This window comes from Phaseolus vulgaris, chromosome 7 (assembly GCF_051622355.1).
Source record: "Phaseolus vulgaris cultivar YP4 chromosome 7, ASM5162235v1, whole genome shotgun sequence".
Lineage (NCBI taxonomy): Eukaryota > Viridiplantae > Streptophyta > Magnoliopsida > Fabales > Fabaceae > Phaseolus > Phaseolus vulgaris.
In genome coordinates, this window is record NC_143504.1 from 715,403 (window position 1) to 734,045 (window position 18,643).

The following is an 18,643-nucleotide window of genomic DNA, read 5'->3' on the forward strand; positions in this document are numbered from 1 at the left end:
TGGCTACAGAAGAAGTATCATGATATATTCAAATATTTTCACATAATTTTATGAACTTGAGTAATCACTAAAAAGTATCATGAGATGCCAGATGAAAGGATACCAAACTTAAAAAGATATACTGCATCTTATGGAATTGTTTCATGAATGATGGACATGGTTCATCTTGCTGTAATAATCTCAATAATAAATGTTCACTACATCTTGCATTAAATGCAATAATACATTATAGCAGTCCTAATTACCCATATCCTTTATCTTGGAAAAGGAATGGATCTTACTGCAGCAAATTAATTGAATTATATAATAGTTTATCTTGTAGATTTGCTCGTTCCATTCATTAATAATAGATGTCCACCACAATCCCATAATGCATCATATTAGTCCTTGTTCATGTGCATTAAAATAGAGAAGCTACACAGTCAATTACATGTCGCCATCTAGTAATCTTGAGAAAGAGGGAATGCCTACACTGCATGGGGGATTAGCTTTATCTTACAGCCGAAGATTAATTACATCATTTAACAGTTTATTATGGTAGTAATTATTTATTTCTTTCATCAATAACTGTCCACCACAATTTTGCATCAAATCCATGATGCATGATATCAGTCCTTGCTCATGCACACGAAAATAGAGAAGCTAAAGCTCCTTTGAATACGCATACCAAGACTGTTATCCTGAGGAAGAGGGAATATCTACTGCTGCAAATCTGCTTTCCTATATAAATTAGAATACACAACTTTAGAGATGTCTGTGCTAATTACCAGTTCTTCTTCCCACCAAGCTTCCCAGCTTTCTTCTCCCTTAACACCGATTCCACCCCTGTAAAGTAGCCAATTTGTCCAATCTCGAAAGTCTTCCACCACCCTAAAAAGAACACCATATGAGGGAAAATAATTATGAGTCATGCCTGACAGAATACTAAGATAATACTTACTTCTGCCATTCAAATCCAGATGGGTTGAACAAATATGGTGCAAACAACCAGGATAGAGCCATAAACCAACTGCTTATACTCAGAAGAATATACGAGAGTGCACCACCTTCATTATAGCCATAAGCAAGATATACTATCAACAAAAGTGCAACCTCCAACCTGAAGACAAAACATGGGAATAGAATTGTGATATCAGGGAAAGGAAAACAAGGATGCAATCTAAATGAGAATAATTTCACAAATACCAGATGAAAAAATATTTGCACTATCATAATAATGCATGCAAGAATTTCTAAAACCATTAGCCCAAATATAGTGTTCAGTATATTGGTTAAATTAGCAGCAATCAAGTAAATTTAGTTCACTTTCTTTAAACCTCCCAGTTACATACATATAGAGATCTAACCATATAGGAATCAACACAGTAACATTTGATGAGATTCTGAATTCAGAGAATCTGTATTTTTCTCTAAATCTCTACATTTCCTTTTCCTGATCTTTCTATCAAATTCTATCCCTATATAAAAATATATGGGCTAAGCCCGTAAAGATTTAGTGAAAGCATCTATTAGTTGATCATTTGAATTAACAAACGCAGTCCTGATATATCCAGATACAATCATTTCCCAAATAAAATAACAATCAATATCAATATGTTTGGTCCTTTCATGAAAGAGAGGATTTGAGCTAATATGGAAAGAAGCCTTAATGTCACATATAAGTGTCATTTGACTGACTTTAAGTAATTGTTTAAGTCAAATAAGCTCACAAGTAGTTGAGGTCATAGTTCTGTATTTTGCTTCCGCACTAGATTTCGCCACAACATTTTGTTTCTTGCTCTTCCAAGAGATCCAATTATCACTAGTGGAGACACAATATCCAGAACTGGATCTCCTATCCGAAGGAGATCGTGTCCAATTAACATAGAAATACATACAACCTTAGACTGATTATTGTGTCCATATAGCAAACCTTTTATAGGTAACCTTTAACGTATTTCAATATACGAATCTACACATGGAGAATTAATAAATTAGGTAGGAGTTTGGCATTGAGAAGGACTCTAATACCATAATAGAGAGTTTAAGTCTAACTCATCCAAATAAAACAGGGTTTGCAAGGTGAGGATTCCCTCACTTATATACTAAAAATTAGTTTATCTCGAGTTGATATGGGAACTCCAACACACGCTCCTCAACCGAGACATATACATTTCAAGCGTGAGACTAGATATAAGTTGAGGGTCTAACAACGTCCTGTCCTGATAGGAGAAACAATAGGCCCAATAAACCTCAAAAGGATAGGCGGCTCTAATACAAAAATAAAATAAAAATAGGCATAGGATTAGTCCCTCGAGTGTATTGAACACATAGGGTTATGTATTTATAAATAAATAAAAAATGTAAAAGATATGGGCTAAACCACATCTAACAATTTCCAATTAATCAGGAGTATTTAGCTTGTGCCGCCTAAATATCATATCTATTCTAAAGGATAAATAGAGACATGAAAATAATATGGATGAAAACTTGATGTAGAACGGTGACTCTAAGAGTAGAGTTTTCAGTAAGAGAAACAGAAAGCCTCACCCTTTAACAAAATGACTACGAGAGTAGAGTCTGTAGTTCTCTGAAAACTTTATATGTCGGACAACAAACCCCCGGCCAGTTGCTTGATACTGTTGAGAAAAAAATAAAATGATCAAGAGTTTTCAGAGGATAAGTACAGAAAGAGATGCCACAGAGTAGGCAGACAAACCCTTGCACCACCATGAAGAATAGTCCGACCAAAATAATGTGTTCTTGTACCCAAGGAAAATGTGAAGAAGACGGTGCATAGCTGAAATTGCATTGTGACAAAACTGACAATGGCCTGCAGAGCAATAAAATGTGTATTTCCAATTATATGCAGGGAATTAATTAAATATACAAGTTCAAGACCAATTCAACAGGGAAGAAGAAACACTAATTTTTATCCTGATACCAATAAAAAATTCTTTATATTCTACATACTTCATCTCTAAACTCGGAGATGTGACCAACAGATGCGTGCACATGCCAACTTCTCAAATATTGGTAATATCAACTATCTTGTATGACTGGATTTCTTCGGTTATAGCTATAAAGTTAAGGAATACACACACTTACCCTCAAGAAACCTTGCTCAAGAATGAAGCCCAAAATCATTGGCACAGCAGTGAAGATACCAATTTGAAAGAGAAATTGTGTATTCAAAGCAGCACTCAGTGCAGTGTTCCCAGTTATCTTAGCCCTGTCAATAATGGTTTCGCCAACACCAGATAGTGCCTGGAAACAAGTTCATTATAGGTATTTGTTTGAATTGAATGTACATAATTACACTAGCAATGTTCCCGTTCTAAAACTTGAATCACAGGCTACCTCTTTGTCTATTGCCAATCAGATACAAAACTTGAAAAATACTTAGAAGATGAGTGATTGTTACAAATAATCTGATTGAAACAAGACAAAAATGCCACAAAATGACAAAAACAACCCATTGATGATGGTAAAAAAACTGAAATGAAACCATGTACAACTCAAGACATTATAGACCTGAATCTGATTTGAACAATAGACATTTAGCTCTATAACTACAAAACTACAAAATTTTGAACAAAAAGGAAAAGATAATCTCAACACGAGAAACCATAGATAAGTACCATGAATGTTTAACACAATCCAACTTACCAGATAGATTTTCCCATATAGAAAGGCATATACAGTCAGCACTGTTAACTGCAGGATGAGAAAGACAAAAAGTCAAACAATGAAGAAAACGTGGATATAAATCTATGTATGCTGATGATTCTAAATTGTACTGTGTGGAATATTTCCATAAGATGTGTCAGTATGGCTGGGTAGTCTCATTCTGAATTGTAAAATCAACCAGTTAACAGTTGTTATTGCTTCTGCACAGAAGAACCTTTACCACCAAGCCTTCTTGCTATATCAAAGTAAATGTTCTTAATAAACCTATTTGAGTATCATCCACTTGTAAGGTCATTTTACAAGTTGCAGTTCTCCCTAGACCCTTTAATTTATCCATTTGCTTCATGTTTTTCACAAAAGAGACACTATTGCTTTCTTTAACAACAAAACAACCTCAAGAATATTTATCTCAACCTCTCCATAATAGGTTACTCCATCTCCACATTATAATTTCTTCTAACCTTCTATTTTTTTCCACGTGTTGGCACTCCATTGCCAACAATACTCCACTATAAAGACCACATTCCCTTGTTTGTTGTGTTGTTTAGAGTGGACTCACGTACTTATTAATTCAAACAACATAGAATAATTTACACATAACTGGGCATACCATGGTACAAAAGTAGTATCCAACTGTTGTAAAATAAAAGGACATCATCCGGAAAAAATCGAAAAGCTGCCCAAGTCTGTATACATCACGGCTGAGAACTTGTTCACCGTTACCACCTGAAACTTTTCCTTCAAATAGTGCAATTTGATTGAGCCCAACATCTCTTCCCTTACCAACCTGTAAATTAACTATTAGAACAGGATTTGTTGTATAGGAATTACTAAATAACAAGTCTCACCTGAATATATTCATGATGTGTAACATTTCCTTGACGTAAGGTTGAATTGAATCCTGTGAATTAACAAGCACATAAAATAAGTGTAGCAAAAGGAAAACAAAAAAAATCTGAAACTGCAATTCCAAACAGTACACGCTAAGACCTAAAGCTAAATACATTCAGGTAAATAAGCGAATCCCATTAACAATACTTCAAAGAAAAATGTATTACACATCATAAATGAGTAAATAAGTAAATATGATGCGAGAAGAGAAACAAATATTTTCTGTAAAATTAGTGAGTTTGGTGTTAAGAACCTCAAGGTATAACAAGTACCTCCTCCTATACAATACAGGACTCCTAACAACTGTGGTATTCCATCTCTCCCCGTTAATTAGTTACCCCAGCCTTTCATAATTCTCATTTTTTTAAAACTTCCATCTTTCTACATTAAAAGTTACAAATTCTAAATAGAGTAGAAAATATATTAATGCAATATGAATTAGTAACTGTCCAGGTACAGTGAACCATGAATCCATAGTTTATCTTGCTTCTCTCTGAATTCTAATAGCAGGCCAACACTTCATCCCAAGTTTACTGTATTAAAATTTTTAATATTTACTCTGTTGAAGGTATTTGGTAGTGTTAGTTTATTAGTGCATGGCAACAACATTTTCACTTCTCTTTATGGTTTTATTTTCATTATTTGTACATTCATTAACTATATGGTTTATAATTTATTTACTTCACCATAATAAATTTAAGAATGACTAATTTCAACTAACAAAAGGGAAAAAATCACAATTTATGCCTTGTAGTTAACTTAACAATTTTTCAAGGAAAAAGCTAATACAATGACCCTCCCCCCGACCTGTGCAAAGCAGAGTCTTCTGGCATCAAAAAGATTTTTGGTCTTGCTCTCATTAAATTGTAAGCTACATAGGGCATATATGTTGGTCAATAGAATCTAACCTATCTACCGAAAACTATAAATGTGACCTTAGGCATGTGCGCTCATGTCATACAAACAAAAATTCTGACAACCCTATGATTAAAACGCACAATGCAGCAAATGTTCAACCAATGTTCAACAAAAATTCTGATATTCATTTTGTCTTTTTAAAAATGAATTAGAGCTAAATCAGTTGTGTTGGAGATCTCAACAATTAAAGATATAATCTCAACTTACAAGTCGGTTTTGTTAAATTGAATTAGGCTTAATGACTACTGTTGCATAATTAGGAGAATTATGTTATAATTAAGTGCAGATTCCATTTTATATTTATTAGGACAGATTTGTTAGTGATTTTATTTTATTTGATTTGTACAGCTTTAAACACTCATTATTTCTGGCTTTCATTGCCTATTATTTCTTTCTTTAATTAGGTTGTAAAACAGTCTATAAATAGAGACTGTAATCACATTTGTAAGATATCTCAGAAATATATTTCATCTATTTCTTTCCACTTGGTATCAGAGCCATTTCGAGCCTATCCTAGCGAGTGTTTGTGTTGGGCCTATCGTGCCACCCGCTATCGGGCCGCTATCGGACCACCCATAATATATAGTCCCACGCACGAGTTGGTAGTCTCGGCGTGAGGGGGGTGTGTTGGAGATCCCACATCGACTAGAGAATAGAGCCTTTCATTGTATATAAGTGGGTGCAAACCTCAACCTCATAAGCCGGTTTTATGGGGTTGAGTTAGGCTTTAAGTCCACTTTGTAATATGGTATCAGAGCACGAGGTGACCATACTCTGTTTATAAAACATTCTCAGAATGGTAAACTCACTCTACTTTTGGTCTATGTAGATGATATGATTATTACAGGTGATGATGAGATTGAAAAACAAAATTTGAGGGAGAGACTAGCTGCTCAATTTGAAATGAAGGATCTTGGGAAGCTGAAGTACTTCCTTGGGATAGAGGTTGCTTACTCGAGACAGGGCATCTTTATTTCTCAAAGGAAATACATCCTTGATCTTCTCAAAGAGATTGGTAAGTTGGGTTGTAAGCCCACTGGAGTGCCAATAGAGCAAAATCATAGGATTGGGAATGATGAGGAAAACCCAAAAGTGGAGAAGACACAATATCAAAGACTTGTGGGAAAACTCATTTATCTTTCACACACTAGGCCAGATATAGCCTATGCAGTTAGTGTGGTTAGTCAATTTATGCATGATCCAAGAGAAAGACACTTGCAGGCAGTAGATAAAATTATTCAGTACTTAAAAGCCTCTCCAGGAAAAGGATTGCTATTCAAAAAGGGGGAAAACTTATCCATGAAAGTATATACTGATGCTGACTATGCAGGATCGATTGTTGATAGGAGATCCACCACAGGCTACTGCATGTTCTTGGGTGGAAATCTGGTGACATGGAGGAGCAAGAAGCAAAATGTAGTTGCAAGATCAAGTGCAGAGGCAGAATTTAGAGCCATGGCTCAAGGGGTGTGTGAACTCTTATGGATGAAGATCATACTTGATGACCTAAAAATAAAATATGAAGCTCCTATGGGTTTGGCATGTGATAATAAGTCCGCTATCAGTATTGCACACAATCCGGTTCAACATGATCGAACAAAGCACGTAGAGATAGACCGACACTTTATTAAAGAGAAGTTGGATGATGGTCTTATAGCCACTGAGTACATCCCTTCAAGACTCCAATTGGCAGATATGTTTACTAAGGGACTTCCCATAAAACAATTCGAAGATCTTACTTGCAAGTTGGGAATGATAGATATACATTCACCAACTTGAGGGGGAGTGTTGCATAATTAGGAGAATTATGTTATAATTAAGTGCAGATTCCATTTTATATTTATTAAAACAGATTTGTTAGTGATTTTATTTTATTTGATTTGTACAGCTTTAAACACTCATTATTTCTGGCTTTCATTGCCTATTATTTCTTTCTTTAATTAGGTTGTAAAACAGTCTATAAATAGAGACTGTAATCACATTTGTAAGATATCTCAGAAATATATTTCATCTATTTCTTTCCACTACTACTTTCTGCGTCAGAGTCTATTCTAAGGGTTGTTGGACCTATCGTCTCAACCGCTATAGGACCTATCCAGTCTTTATCATGAGGGTGGGTGTTGGAAATCCCATGTCTAGATATATGAAAAAATTATAATATATAAATGTAGGAAATCTTATCTTACAAAGTCGGTTTTATAAGGTTGAGTTAGCCTTAAAGTCAACCTTCAAAGATGGCATTAAAATCTATCCTAGCAAGGCTTATTGGGCCAATCGTGTCACCCACAATCGAACCGCTATTGGACTACCCACAAATATCTTTTCCCACACTTGAGATGTTCAATCCTCAATATGAGGAAGTGTGCCGGAGAACACACATCAACTAAAAATATGACCAAGTTATAGTATATAAGCGAATACAAACTTTACCTTACAATTCAGTTTTGTGATGTTGAGTTAGACTTAAAGTCTACTTTATAAGAAACTAAAAACTTTGATTGTGTCTAAAACATCAGCAATGTACCTACTCTCAAAAGCTGGCCATTAAGGTAGGGTGGGACATAGGCACCACATAATACACATGTTCATATCATATCATAGCACCATTGTTCAAAAACCCTCCATCAGTCAAAAGCGTACACAGACTTGATAACAACCCAAGAACTTGGGGAACACACCCTTAAAAGTCAGTTAGAAGAGAGGAAAAACCAAATTCTTAAATACTCCACTGAGAATGCCAGACTACTACATGTCGAATACGCATAACGTGGAGTGCAGTCCTTGTTATAATGATTTTACTTTGAAGTGTTTACAAAATAATAAAGTAGCCATCAGATTTTTAAAACAGCTAAATGGTAAGAATGGATGGTGAGCCCTAGTGTGGTGGCGGTACAGTAATGATTTTGTGGCTAGTTTGGTCATGGGTTCGAATCTGAAAACAGCCTCATTGCATATGCAAGGATAAGAGACTGTGTACAATGATCTCTCTCATCAGAAGGAGCCTTAGGGGTACATTACTTTTCTAAATGGCAGTATTCACAGATAAATTACTGTATTGAGAAAATTTGACATTTTGGCCCCTTCCCCTGAACTGCCAAATTTAAATGAAGCAGCCGTCATACCTGAATAGATATCTTCACTAATGTTGATAACACGAGAAGCTTTGCTGATACCACCACGGGTTATGTGAAAAATTCTATCAAAAACATCAGGATGCCCATAGTGCATGCGAACCCTGAATAGAATTGTCATTCTTAGTTAGATGCTTGACAGGAGAAATAATTACTTATTTTCAAATGTGCTTACTTCAATGGACTTGCTAAAACCCGCTGCCCCATAGTCACGAAACTAGTTTCTTGATTGGACATAAATGACGCTAAAGATGAGACACTGCATCATTAACAGAGACATTAGATAGAGGTGCAAATGAAACAAAACCAAGCAAAACGGACACTAACAAAGGATTTAAGTAAAACATACCTTCCAGTAAAGACATGTTCTCTAACACCAAGAATTGTAGGAGGACGAAGCCCGTGATTAGAATGAAATTCTTCAAGAAGGTTCCTCATCTTCAAAGCCTCTTCAAAATAGTTATCCTATAATAAATTCTAAATCACGTCAAAATAAAGCAACAGCAAAAAACTTGTAAATTACCACAACATAGATCCTTATGGATCATGGCAATCGATTAAGAAAAAAATAGCCAAATCCAGATAGCTATTAAAACTGGTATGACCTGATTCATGTCAATTGTTTGGATTGCATTTCCACGGGTAAATATAACAGCATGATTTTGATTCTCGGGCTTCCCTTCACCCAATTTAGGATTTCCAGGTAACTTCACAGAGTATATCTCCTGTGAAAAAAATATCAATCCATTTCAATAAAGGGAGGTCACAAAAATAAAGCAACCTAAGTAATTATGGACATCTAGTTCAATAACAGAAGGTAGTGAAAGTAAAAGTAACATAAGTAGTTAAGTCAGCTATCGGAATTTATCACAACAGATTAACGGCTAACTTTGTTAACCAGAATAAATATAAAAAAAGTATAAAAGCTAGTTATTATATAGAAAAAGTATAGAAGAACGGCACCTTGTCTTTCCCATTGACATCAGCTTTCACAAGCTTTGAATAGTATTCTGTGTTCACTTTTCCCTCTTTTAAAGTTTCAACAACATCAATGAATGCGACTCGGAGAGCTTCATTTCTTAAACCAATATTGACACACACAAAAAAGATTCCACCACAGACTTGAGCATTCAATGATTAAGAAAATCAATTAGTAAACAAAATAAATGAAGTTTGATCCATAGAATTGTTGAACCTACCTTTGCATAAGTAAAGCAATATCAGCAGCCTCAGGCTTTTGCTCTTCTTTCTGCTTACCATAAATTTGACATGTCACAACATAAGTGAACTTAAGATCTGCCTGGGCACGTGCCTCAGGAGATAATTCAAAGCCATGTGTATCAGTTACTTCATCACAACCTACTGCAGCCTCCAAATCTAAATTATGAAAAATTGAAATAAATGAAAATTGGTTACAAACATGGCACCACCATGAGGAAAACCATGAAGTTCAATGTCCTTACCTCCAGTTGTTGACCTCTCCAAATAGGTCTGAAGCATAAGAGCTTTCCTATAATACATCATACCCCGAACTGTGCATTCCAAAAATAAAGAGCAGTAAATGTAGTAAATTTCTTGCAAGAGATATCTTCCTTGACATTGGTCCAGTGTGTTTAAACGTATAACAAGTCTTTTTTAAAATACATTTGAAACAATACTGTATCGATTATACAAAGAGATCTAACCCTACTGTATCGATTACAAAGAGATCTCTAGAATTTTCTAACAGCCTAGTTACATGTAATATTCCACATTTCCAAATAATTTATATATTATACAATCTTTAAATACATGAATTAAAATATATATTTAATCGTCACAAATTGCCATGTTTGGACTAGTGAAAAAGAAAACATAAGGAGAAAATCAAGTTAATTAGTAAAACATTACCTGTTCTAGCCAACGTTTGCCCCCGATACGAAGCCCAAAATCGCAATTCAAGAATATCACTAGAATTATCATTAAGTTCACTCTCACTTGAATTTTCGTCACGGCCAATTCTAGCAAGAAAGTTTTTCCATTCATCTGCAGTAAATTATGAAAACTATCCATTAATGGATGACCAATTAAAATTTATACACAAGAATGTATAGATAACAACATAGTAATCAATAATGGATCCTAGATCAGAGAGCTGACCCCAAAAGTGGGGATAGTGGGATGACTGCTAGGTTATTAGTCACTGTGACACATCCTGAAAGCAACTACAACAACTCCATTGCTTATCTCCAATTCTTTGTGCTTAACCGATTTTAGCAATGGAGCCAATGAATTGGAATTGCTTCAATTGGTACAGTTTTACAAATTTCTAAACAATAAATATTTCAGTTCGATTCTGTGGCACCCATTTAAGCAACTCATCACACTGGATAAAAAAAATAGTTTGTTTCAAAGTGCGCTCTGCACCATACCTACACTATCTCACTTAAGCAACACAGCAATTTAGATGCTCTAAGAGCTCATAATAATTGCTGAAATTAGGCCAGTCCAATCACCCTCAGCTTGCAAGATCTCAGTGGTAATTTTGGTTAATTAAACAGCAGATTTTGTACCTTACAAGGGTATTCATATAGGTTCCTTTTCTTTTATGTTTCTAATTGGATCTATTTATAAAATATATGAAAACATTTGAACATTCCCTAAAAGTATAGGGATGAACATATTAATTTAAAAAAATTATTTTCGGGTTTGGTAGGCAGTCAGTGCTCCAATCACATGCTGAAAAGGAGAGTAGATGGCTGGAACACAGATTCAGTGTGGCATCTCCAATGACATCACAGAATGGTGGATTTTGCCAGAATTACTAAGGTGAGCCGGTGATATGACAGCCACTGCATTGGAAAATGAAATAGCTCACCAGAAAACAACCCTTAGATTGAGCCTAAAAGTAATTGGTAAGCCCTTTATTTGGTCACTAAAAAGAAAATAATAACAGTGACAAAAGTAAGTTGAGAATTTCACAGGCCCAATTTTACCCACAAATTCATCGGACAAGTGTGATTTTTACATTAGCATAACCATTCAATGCAGCTCAGGCAGAAATAGGATCAACCTGATATGTTTCAATTAAGCCAAATTAAATCAAGCAGGTCATACCGTTCTACTCTGATATTCTGATAGAAGGAAATGACGTAAAATTACCTGGATAAATTTTCTGAAGGTAGAACAGAATTGATATTCCATCTTCATTTTTCTTGAGGAGTTCAGCCATGCTATAAAGCACGATCTCAGAATAATATGGAGTGAAAACACTGCACAAACAAAAAGAAAAGATAAGCACTGACAAAATAAGGGCAATAATTTCATCCAGAGAAAAGATATACCTGAAGGATAACATCTCCCGAACTGGCTTTGCAACAGGCATCTTCATAAAAAGTGAGTTTGTGAAAAACTGTAACCGTCGCCTGGCCTCGAGGTTTTTAGGAATGCTTGAGGCAGACTCTTTGATAGTCAGCAGTGAATACAATCTTCTGACTTGCATTTTCTGCATGCAATCAAAGGTTAAAAAATTCGAAGGTAAGTTATTTCCGCAGTAATATAGAAAAATATGATTGGAGCATACTAAATCTGTATTCTTCGGCCATTTCAGCTTCTCAAACAAATGCCCTTCATTCCTAGCTTTGGTCAGTAAACTCCAGGTTTCATAATTCTCCCTATACAAAAAAGAAAAGAAAAATCAAAATTAATTCTCCCTGATGCAGGCAAGCAGGAAAACAGTATTCAAAAATCAATGTATGCATGCAACAGCAGTTGTGACAAACCTCATATTTATAGGAATGACATCAAGTCGCATAACATCATACAGATCCTGAATGGCCCTAACAGCACCCCTTTCCAGTTCAGGTGTTTCAGTTTCTCTCTGTAAGATGTCAATATAAGAATAAGTTCAGATTTCAACAGCATGTTAAAATTCCATATGTAAGGCACCAAATACACGAACGCATGCTTTGTGCTCACACCCACACACAAATAGATTGATAGATATATAACACATGCATAAGCCAAATTCATTCACCAGAACAAAGTGATCAAATAAATCCCGTAACAGCAACTAATGCACATGAGCAGTTTCCCTTCTAACAGATTCAATTTATTACAAAATTGGGTCAACATAGGTCAAATTTCTACAAGGCTATAACATTATGCCCACCCAAGACAACCTATTGTAAAAGTATCGAGTTGAGCATGGTCAATGAAAAGTTCTGGTATATCTATCTAAAATCCTACTCCAAAATTTCCCAGACACCTTACTATTCAAAAATAATTGTGAAGCAGAGAGAATTTATTGATCCAAATATTAGTGATGTAAATGTCAAAGTAGAGAGAACGGTGTTTATGTAGATCAAGTAGCTTCCAAGAGAAGCTAAGAGACTAACTGATAACCAACAGATGTCAAGCTAACTGACCAACACACACTATCAGACACTAACTGGTATACACTATTAGAAACCAACTTTAGAGATTCGTTTATTACCTTTTTTTTTTCAAGCAATGAAGATATCTGGGTTGGTGTGTGTAGAGCTGAGATATAATCTGACTAACTTTATTTATATTGTAACTTAGCTTAGGTTAAAACTATTATGTATGAGTGGTAGAATAGATTCATCATAGGCTAAGTAAACTTTATTGGAAAGCTGTTTTTTGGTAGTCTCTTTCTGTACCTAGGATTACTTGTCTTTTGCTCTTTCCTTTCTCATTATTGTATCACAGATCTATTGTATATAAATATAACCCACCTAAGGGAGACCTTTTCCAGCTCTCAAAATATATTTTATTTTGTTCTTTATTTTCTAGTATGAGAATACAGTGGAGGGATTTGGCTAGGACTCTTGCTTCAAGCATCCGGAACATAAAGAGAGACTTTACTTCGGCAGCCACAAACCAAAGGGGCGTAGTATTGTTAGGTGTCTCTATGCATGAAATTTTTTATTAGCATTTGTAAGTAACTTAATGAGGAAGTTGCAATAGCAGATATAACTAGAAACATTACAGACTTTCAAATGAAAGAGCGGAGAGGAAGAGATATCTTGTCATTAGGAAATGAAATGAGGGTTTTTAGGCACTGGGAGGTGCACACCTCAATGTTATGCAGTGTGTCTTACTTTGTAAATACGGGAGTTTTTACATATTCTATCTATTAAAGTTACCAAGTTTCTATCAGACATGTTCCACTGGGGTTGTTAAAATCACACCAATAGTATCCTAATTCAAGACAATTTATCAAATGTAAAATCATTTTCAACCACAAATAAATCACAGGTGAATTCTGAACTATTCCTGTATATTACAAATGGGAATCTGAGCTGTGCATTGTCTAATTATTGCACAATTAGGTTGCATCCAAACCAGGGTTGATTCACATGACTATTATTCTGGCGTGGGTATGCATTTTACTTTATGAAATTAGAGGGAAAGTGAAGAGATCCCTCCCTCCAATGGCTCAAGTAAGATTACTTCATAGGCTCATTCGATCATGTGATACAAGAACATGCATACGATTTCTTATTATTATTATATTTTTTATGGGTATTTTCAAATAGTAAATATATACATTCTACAAAATCATAATTAGGAAACCAAAACTTACAAACGAGTATTTCCAAAGTATCCAACTGAAAATGTCAAGAAATAGAGCAAATTGTTCCTTCATATTAAAAACCACACATCAAGCTGAGTATTCGTAAATGGTATGTGTCGGAGATCACAAAATGACTAAAGATATGACCAAATTATAAGGGGGTGTAAGCATCACCTAAGTCAGTTTTATAAAATTGAGTTAGATTTAAAGTCCATTTTCTAAAATGATATCAAATCTATCCTAGCAAGATTTATTCAATTTATCGTACCACCTAGAAATATTTAGTCTCACCCCCCAAGATATCTAGTCTTTGACATGGAGGAATATGTTGAATATCCCACATCGATTAGAGATATATCAAAATTTTAGTATATAGTTGGGTGCAAATCTCAACTCTACAAAATTATAGTATAAAGGTCACATTCTAAGAGTCTGCAAAGCTGAATTTGTCCTTAACTAAGAATAATTGAAAATGTACGGAGTAGGAGGTACTGCATGAGTGTAAAAGTTCAAGTTTTCACCCATTTCTTTTAGCACTTTGAAGAACAAGACTAAGCTTCTATGTGAAACTCAAATTTCACGAGATGTTCTACGTTTGCATATTTCTGATTAAAAATTGACTAAATAAACCAACGCAAGAAGCACAACACCCCACAATCACACTCAACAATCAAACATCTGAACAAGACCATAGACCCATTTTACAAATATTAGTAAAACGAAAGACATACAAGAGTTTATTAGAAAGTAGAAAAGAATACAAGAAAAAACAGGGAGAATATGCCAAACTATAACTATACTAAATAGGAATGGACACAAACCAGGATCCCCATCAATGCAGTTACTCTTGATATCACAAGAGCTAACTTATGTAGATTGATGTCCAGATGAATACTCCTCTTTGTGATACTAGAATTAATATCATCATATATCCTTTCAACCCTAGTAAAATGGAACAATTGTAAAGAAACAAGATATCAAATACCATAAATTAGGTTTACCATTTAGAGGAAACATAGCGTGATGCACTACACTATTATAACTAATACTTACCACTTCCTTCCCACATCATCTAGTATTTCTATCAAAATGAATTTAATAGCATAGTAACACTCTTGAACGGCATACATCATATAATCATCCCGGGAAATCCTATCCCAAAGCTCATCTTGGGTATCTTTACTCTCAACAGCAATATCCCTAGCCAAAAATATCTACACAATCATGCAAAAAGAAAAATTAATGAATATTAACAAAATGAAGACATAGGAGAATAAAATCAGTTAATCAGAAAGAAACAACAAACATAAATACACTGAATTATCCAAATATAACTGAATTACCTTGCTTGACAGTAGAAAAAGTGGCCACTGAACCATTGGAAGATCCCCAGAATTCTTAGGCATTAAAAGCAACTCCATTTCGCTGACAGCAAAGAAAGCATGACCATGCAGGTATTAAGTATGAAGTGAAGAAAAGGTATAAACTGAGCTAAAAAAATGTACAGCAGTTTCTATTACTAACAAGTTTGTCACATAATCCTCCTCCCTTAGATTTCTAATGATCTCATTCCAAAAGGGGGCAAACCGAGCAGCATCAACCTTGCTATTCTCCACAACCTTTAGATGAAAAATAATTTAATATAAGTAATCAAAATGAGACCAGTGTACTGTAATCTTCCCATCAAGAAGTTTCTTAATCGAGAGTTAGTGCACAGGTATCAAGCAAATAAATACATGGATTTAAACTTATTCCTTTGTCCTAGCAAAACACTGACCTGAACAGAAGACTGATGGGAACTCCTGAAAACATAATATTGAGGAAAAATTATATAAGCTTACTATTCAAGGAGCAAAACTGAAAGAAGAGAGGATATATTCTGATATAGCTACAATACAGGTAGTAGAACACATACACATAGCCATCTTCCAAATACAGAACTAAATCACAAAACAGGAAAAGTAGCATTTCACGAGCAGCACCTGTTGGTTAGAGGAACGTGAAGTGTGCCCATAAAAGCTCCAGGAAACTGCTCAAAAAGTTTGTGCACTGCCTCCAATGACCTAATCTGGTGAGCACATACATACCGCAACAAATTTAATATGCCAACTAATCTTCGTTTCTAAATTTTACAGGACAGGACTAGCAACAGGTGGAAAGATATAAATAATAGCATACTATCAAGAAGATTTGCAGTTGGACAACTATAACAACTTAAAAAAGACTACTTACCTCTCCCAGTCTATCTCTTGCACCCAGCAAGAATCCCCAGACAGCCGATACAAGTGTGTAAAACACATGAATATCAAGAAGATAAATCTGAAAGAATGAGAATAAACAAATTGGAAACGGAAACCAAAACACTCAAAAACATAGGGGAAAGCAATTTTGCATTACAGTTAAATTGAAGGGAACAAATATAAACTACGGAATAGGACAGAGGTTTCAAGAAATCAATTTCCAGTGTCACATTGCTGCTGAATCAATCATTTCCAGTCTTCATTTCTTGAAAAGATCCTAGAGTACTCAAGCCAAGACTGTAATACAAGCCTCTTTCATTGGTGTTATAAAAGCTATATGGACAACCAAAAACAAGATCTGCTTTGATAATCATACACTAACAATATCCTATGACAGTTAAAAACATGATTTGTATTGAGTTTAATCAGGATGGTAATTGTTATACTGGTTCTATGAAATCCAACAAACAAGACCTCATATTCTTAAAAGTTTTGTAATAAATATACATCCTAGAAAGGTGGCCCTATGTTCCTGTCTTTTGGCTTCCTCCTACTTGTCATTGGTTTAAATGCAGAACTGATGAGCAATTAAGCCTTATCCTGGTGTATGTAGTCGTGGGGGTAATTTTAGAGATCATCATGCTTCCATTGTGGTTTGCTTCTCTTCATATATTGGTGTTCATAATGCCTTGTATGTTGAGGTGATGGGAGTGATTTTGGCTATGAAAGCTACTATCTCCAAAGGCTGCACTAAACTTTGGATTGAGTATGATTCTCAACTTGTTAATCATGCTTGGTCCAATACTTCTATTATTCCTTCGGATCTTCAGAGTATATGGATGAAATATTTACTAAATTGTAATACCACATGCATTCACTTTTCGCATACTTTTAGAGACAATAATCAATGTGTTGATAAAACTTGTTGAGTTTGACACAAAAGCTCAAGGTTACACTTGATGGGAAAATGTTCCTAGCTTCATTTGTCCTAGATTTTTTAGTGATAATTTTGTTCTACCCTTTTATAGGGATAGGCATTAGTGGGTCAGCTGTGCTCCCCCCACTATTTTTTGTGTTTTCCTCTTATTTATGATAAACTGAGGTGCTGCATATGATTGATGCTGTTTGTGGTGCCAACATACACAATTATGCCAATAGGAGACCATTCTATGTTTTTCCAACCACCAAAAAGCTTATATAGTGTGTTGACTAATAAATCAGTGAAACACCTGAAGATATCTTTTTTAAAGTGCTCACAAAAGAGCTTTTCGCTGAAAAACTTCTTTTGAATTCAAATAAAGCTAATCCAAACACACTATCAGACTGCATAACAGAAACTCAGTTCCTGCATAATCAAAACATGCTATATTAACAACCCTGCAACTTCACAACACAATTTCAGCCCTTGTCAGACATATTTCCCAATTGAGTAAGAGTGGTTAAAAGGACTAAGATATGCTCCTGTTATCTTAAAATAATTGAAGAAGGGGGTGGGAGGTAAAAAATCAATGGCAATGTACTCACAGCAATCACAGGAGCCCATACGCTAGCAACGGTCAAAGCATTATGATTATCTGCAACAGTAAAAGCATTTTGATAACTAATAATATCAAAGGAAAGACAGAAAAGACAATGACCACAGCAATCACACCAATGCTTACTTTTGGAGACAAAATCATGCCAAGAGTAAACTATATTAGTCTCTTTTATAATATCCCTTGTAGGGCCCACCAGTGGCCGGATCTACAAACCACAAAAATATGACAATCAAAATATACAAACATATGAGCTCACAGGTTTATGTATCTTCATACACACATGAACAAATTTGTCTAATTCCATATGTATCCACAAATACAAGAGCAGAACTAATGTATGTATCACCAACCTGAAGAAAGTAAGCAAACGCAAATTTTGCACTCAAAATAACAAGCCAAAAAAACATATACCTGAGAAAAAAAAGAAAGGTATCTAATCAGTGGATCTATGCAACTTCAGCATGTAAAATTAATTATAAAGCACACAATTCTTAACTCGTCAATATTTAAAAGAATGAATATATCAACAACTTTAATGTAAGAACCTTGTTTTTACAACATGTATTAGAAATTTAAAAATTAGAAAAAAGACAAAGTCTAGGGTATACTTTATGAAATCAGCACTCCTTTCATACATTCCCCGTCCCACATAATGCCGTTCCTTTATAAGTGAACAGA

General features: G+C 34.8%; 1 protein-coding gene across 4 annotated transcripts in view; it reads right to left on the bottom strand.

The window, feature by feature from the left end:
• Positions 1 to 18,643, bottom strand: part of GSL10 (glucan synthase-like 10) — a 35,118-nt gene that overhangs the window by 2,691 nt on the left and 13,784 nt on the right. For 3 of the 4 annotated variants that reach the window (XM_068634844.2, XM_068634843.2, XM_090305125.1), the window contains 31 exons: positions 18,574 to 18,626; positions 18,316 to 18,376; positions 18,089 to 18,170; positions 17,952 to 18,001; positions 16,420 to 16,506; positions 16,170 to 16,255; positions 15,965 to 15,989; positions 15,712 to 15,806; positions 15,531 to 15,612; positions 15,241 to 15,401; positions 15,009 to 15,129; positions 12,371 to 12,468; positions 12,172 to 12,262; positions 11,933 to 12,093; positions 11,751 to 11,860; positions 10,500 to 10,634; positions 10,073 to 10,141; positions 9,809 to 9,986; positions 9,573 to 9,687; positions 9,215 to 9,334; positions 8,959 to 9,074; positions 8,785 to 8,868; positions 8,601 to 8,713; positions 4,518 to 4,570; positions 4,280 to 4,456; positions 3,649 to 3,696; positions 3,088 to 3,246; positions 2,699 to 2,812; positions 2,530 to 2,618; positions 941 to 1,099; positions 768 to 870 (listed from right to left, as the gene is read on the bottom strand). In XM_068634844.2, coding sequence (XP_068490945.2) covers positions 768 to 870; positions 941 to 1,099; positions 2,530 to 2,618; positions 2,699 to 2,812; positions 3,088 to 3,246; positions 3,649 to 3,696; positions 4,280 to 4,456; positions 4,518 to 4,570; positions 8,601 to 8,713; positions 8,785 to 8,868; positions 8,959 to 9,074; positions 9,215 to 9,334; positions 9,573 to 9,687; positions 9,809 to 9,986; positions 10,073 to 10,141; positions 10,500 to 10,634; positions 11,751 to 11,860; positions 11,933 to 12,093; positions 12,172 to 12,262; positions 12,371 to 12,468; positions 15,009 to 15,129; positions 15,241 to 15,401; positions 15,531 to 15,612; positions 15,712 to 15,806; positions 15,965 to 15,989; positions 16,170 to 16,255; positions 16,420 to 16,506; positions 17,952 to 18,001; positions 18,089 to 18,170; positions 18,316 to 18,376; positions 18,574 to 18,626 — 3,195 coding nt within the window. Of the gene's footprint in view, positions 1 to 767; positions 871 to 940; positions 1,100 to 2,529; positions 2,619 to 2,698; positions 2,813 to 3,087; positions 3,247 to 3,648; positions 3,697 to 4,279; positions 4,457 to 4,517; positions 4,571 to 8,600; positions 8,714 to 8,784; positions 8,869 to 8,958; positions 9,075 to 9,214; positions 9,335 to 9,572; positions 9,731 to 9,808; positions 9,987 to 10,072; positions 10,142 to 10,499; positions 10,635 to 11,750; positions 11,861 to 11,932; positions 12,094 to 12,171; positions 12,263 to 12,370; positions 12,469 to 15,008; positions 15,130 to 15,240; positions 15,402 to 15,530; positions 15,613 to 15,711; positions 15,807 to 15,964; positions 15,990 to 16,169; positions 16,256 to 16,419; positions 16,507 to 17,951; positions 18,002 to 18,088; positions 18,171 to 18,315; positions 18,377 to 18,573; positions 18,627 to 18,643 lie in introns of all 4 variants that reach the window. The other variant, XR_016523344.1, reaches the window with a different exon arrangement.